Source organism: Vitis vinifera, chromosome 18, assembly GCF_030704535.1.
Source record: "Vitis vinifera cultivar Pinot Noir 40024 chromosome 18, ASM3070453v1".
NCBI lineage: Eukaryota > Viridiplantae > Streptophyta > Magnoliopsida > Vitales > Vitaceae > Vitis > Vitis vinifera.
The window spans coordinates 25416928-25419694 of NC_081822.1; the positions used below are offsets into that span (position 1 = coordinate 25416928).

Here is a 2767-nt window from a genome sequence, read left to right on the forward strand (position 1 = left end):
AATATGACTAAATATAACATTTTATCATGAATGAAAAGTTTCATCCTTAAATTAATTGTGTTACACGATAATGAGGATAGACAATAAAAAATAAAAAATAAAAAAAGAATAAAAACACACAAATTTATGTGAAAAACTTTCCATACCACCACAAACCCTTCAAAAAATCTTATAATTATGGTTTTACCTCATATGTCATACCACGAGCTTTTCGGGTCACCAAACTCTAACATTAATCTTTTTACCATGCAAAGAAAAGTAGGAGTTTTTTTTCATCAAATAATATTCATGCCAAAAAATCTTGTAGCAAAATATGAACACGGAAAATCAGATTCATGTTTAGATAATTAGAAGGCTAATCAAGAAGGCTCATATACCTGTTGCTTCAAATAAAGGGTCTTAATTACTTTTCCAACAAGAAGACTAGACAGGGAAGGTGAGTTTTCAGTATATATAGAAGGTGCCTTCTATTATTTATTCCATTCAGTTCCAGGCGATGTATATTTGATGAGCTGCCTTGATAATGATGTATCAAAGGAATGTAGGAATTTCAATCCTTTGTAGTTACCAAACAAAATAAAGGATTCACTCCCTTCACTTAATTCTTTCATGCAGTACATGCAACAGGGTAATTACAAAAGGAGAAAAAAACACCATTGAATGAAAACAAACGAGTGATACCCATTCCTTCCAAACTAGGATTCAAGACATGGAAGTTACTAACCCACGTCGTTGTGCAGAGAACTCATGGCTGCAGAAACATCAAGCCAGTGCCACTAAATTTTTGTTCAGTTATCTGGTCTACACGGTGTACCATTTCATCCGTCAGATGATTCTTCCAGTCTCCCACGTTTCCTTTCCTGAAGTACACATCATTTTTCGTAGCCAATGGAGTGGTGGAACGATGCATTCCAGTCTTATTCACCTTCAAATTGCTCAAAGTCTCAAAACTACACAAGTTCATAATTTTCTGCACCACCCCTTCACTCTCTTCCTCCAGGGAAAAAGGACATCCCATGAAATCGGCCAATGTCTTTATGTAATGCAAGGTGTCACTCTTCAGATCTTCATATTTCAGGAACAGTACTCTCTCAGGACATTCCAGGCTTGCCTTCCAATACCCTAGAACATGGTCCCAGTATGGGCCATATTGTGATATTCCTTTACAGAACATGTCGAGAGCCGCTTCTAGAGGAACGTGTTCCTCTTCTTGAGGTGCCAACTTGCAGATAAAGTGCCACAGGGAGATAAATGCATCCTTGGGCTCTCTGCAGATGTATACAATTTTACAATGTGAAGACATTATGGAATTTGGCAAGCTAGTGTATGGCAAGTGTGTAGCCAGCAGAGGAAGTTTTGGGCTCCGGTGGAAGGCGTCCTCTACAGCATCCACTTCCAACAAGGGAACACATTCGTGGGGCACAGTTGTGAGTAAAGGATTGGTGGAGTCATCAAAATGGTGTCGAGTCACAATGGCAAAGGTTAGAGCCTTAAGCCATGTGGTGCCGGTTTTAGGAGCACTGCTCAGGATTATGTCACCAGATTGGGCCTGGAAGTGTTGTTGAGATTTCATGATTCCTTCTAGGAAGAAGGAATAGCACCAGAATCCTTGGTAGTGGTAAAAATCTGCATTAACTCTCCAGCCATGATGTTTGGGAAGAGTTGAGATTTTCTCTTTGTATTTGGTAGGAAGGGAAAAGCCAGCGCTGCTTTCAGAAGGAAAGTAGGATTTCATTATAGGAAAGAAACAATCTATAGGCTTAGGTTTCCAAATTTGTGTGTTAAAAGGTTAGAAACAGGTTCCATTCTTATAGAGTAACTCCAAATCATATGTTCATTTTCTAAAGTTATCCAATTTCTTGTTTGATTATTATTCCAAATAAAAAACCTCCCAAAAAATCAAATCAAATCTACATGATGATTGCAATGTTCATTCATGAACATTAATGCAATATTATAAATCATAAAAAAATCTATACAAGTGCATGTCCATCCAAAGATACACTACCTGCTACCGTGGGAGTTGGTGCATGACAATGATCCACTACCAGCCACCCGGTAGTCATGGGCAGTTTTGGGCCAAAATGCGCTCCATGATTAAAAATAAAATAAAATAAAATTGTGATATGCAACCATCCTCCGCAATTTACTATCATAAACCAATATCACGTGCAACGCTTATATATTTCTTATTACCTTTAAAAATGCCCGAACATGTCAATTTCACCATTTCATTGATAATTTTTTTTTTCATAATCCGTGAATGAAACTACAATACAAGAATCATTCTATTTTTACAACATAAAAACCTTGATCCTCATTTTCACAGAAAAAACAAAAAAAAAAAAAAAAAAAACTTAACTAGAGACTGTCCTAAAAAGAAGATTTTTTTTTTTTTTTTTTTTTCTCATTGGAAGAAAGTGATCCAAGATTCACACTGTTTTTTCTTTCTTTTTTTTTTATAACAATTTTTGAGTAGTTTTAAAGCTTTCAAAAACTTATCTCCTATTTTTATTTATTAGGTTGGATCAATCCATTGGGACACTCAAGCCCAACCCCAATCCCAATAAATAATTATTTATTGAGTTAGGTCAGTTCATTTAGCCATCCAAATCTAACTCCAATAAAATAAATAAATATCTCTATTCAAATTTTAAAACCGCATTTTAAAGAGGCAACTTTGGATCAAATTAGAAATCATATATATTTAGAGGTACAATGGTTCAAAGTAGCTATCATTTGAAGCTACTCATATAAGACATTTTCA

At 35.5% G+C, this 2767-nt stretch overlaps 1 protein-coding gene across 1 annotated transcript; it reads right to left on the reverse strand.

Annotated features, from left to right (window-relative positions):
- Positions 1-512: 512 nt before the first annotated feature.
- LOC132253258 (flavonol 3-sulfotransferase-like) lies at positions 513-1768 on the reverse strand. Its single transcript, XM_059734990.1, has one exon. The coding sequence runs from the start codon at positions 1733-1735 to the stop codon at positions 746-748; it is 990 nt and encodes a 329-aa protein (XP_059590973.1). The 5' UTR covers positions 1736-1768; the 3' UTR covers positions 513-745.
- Between the last annotated feature and the right edge of the window lie 999 nt (positions 1769-2767).

Coding starts and splice junctions, on each gene's coding strand:
- LOC132253258 (XM_059734990.1), bottom strand. CDS start 1,735: ATGAAATCCTACTTTCCTTCTGAAAGCAGCGCTGGCTTTTCCCTTCCT.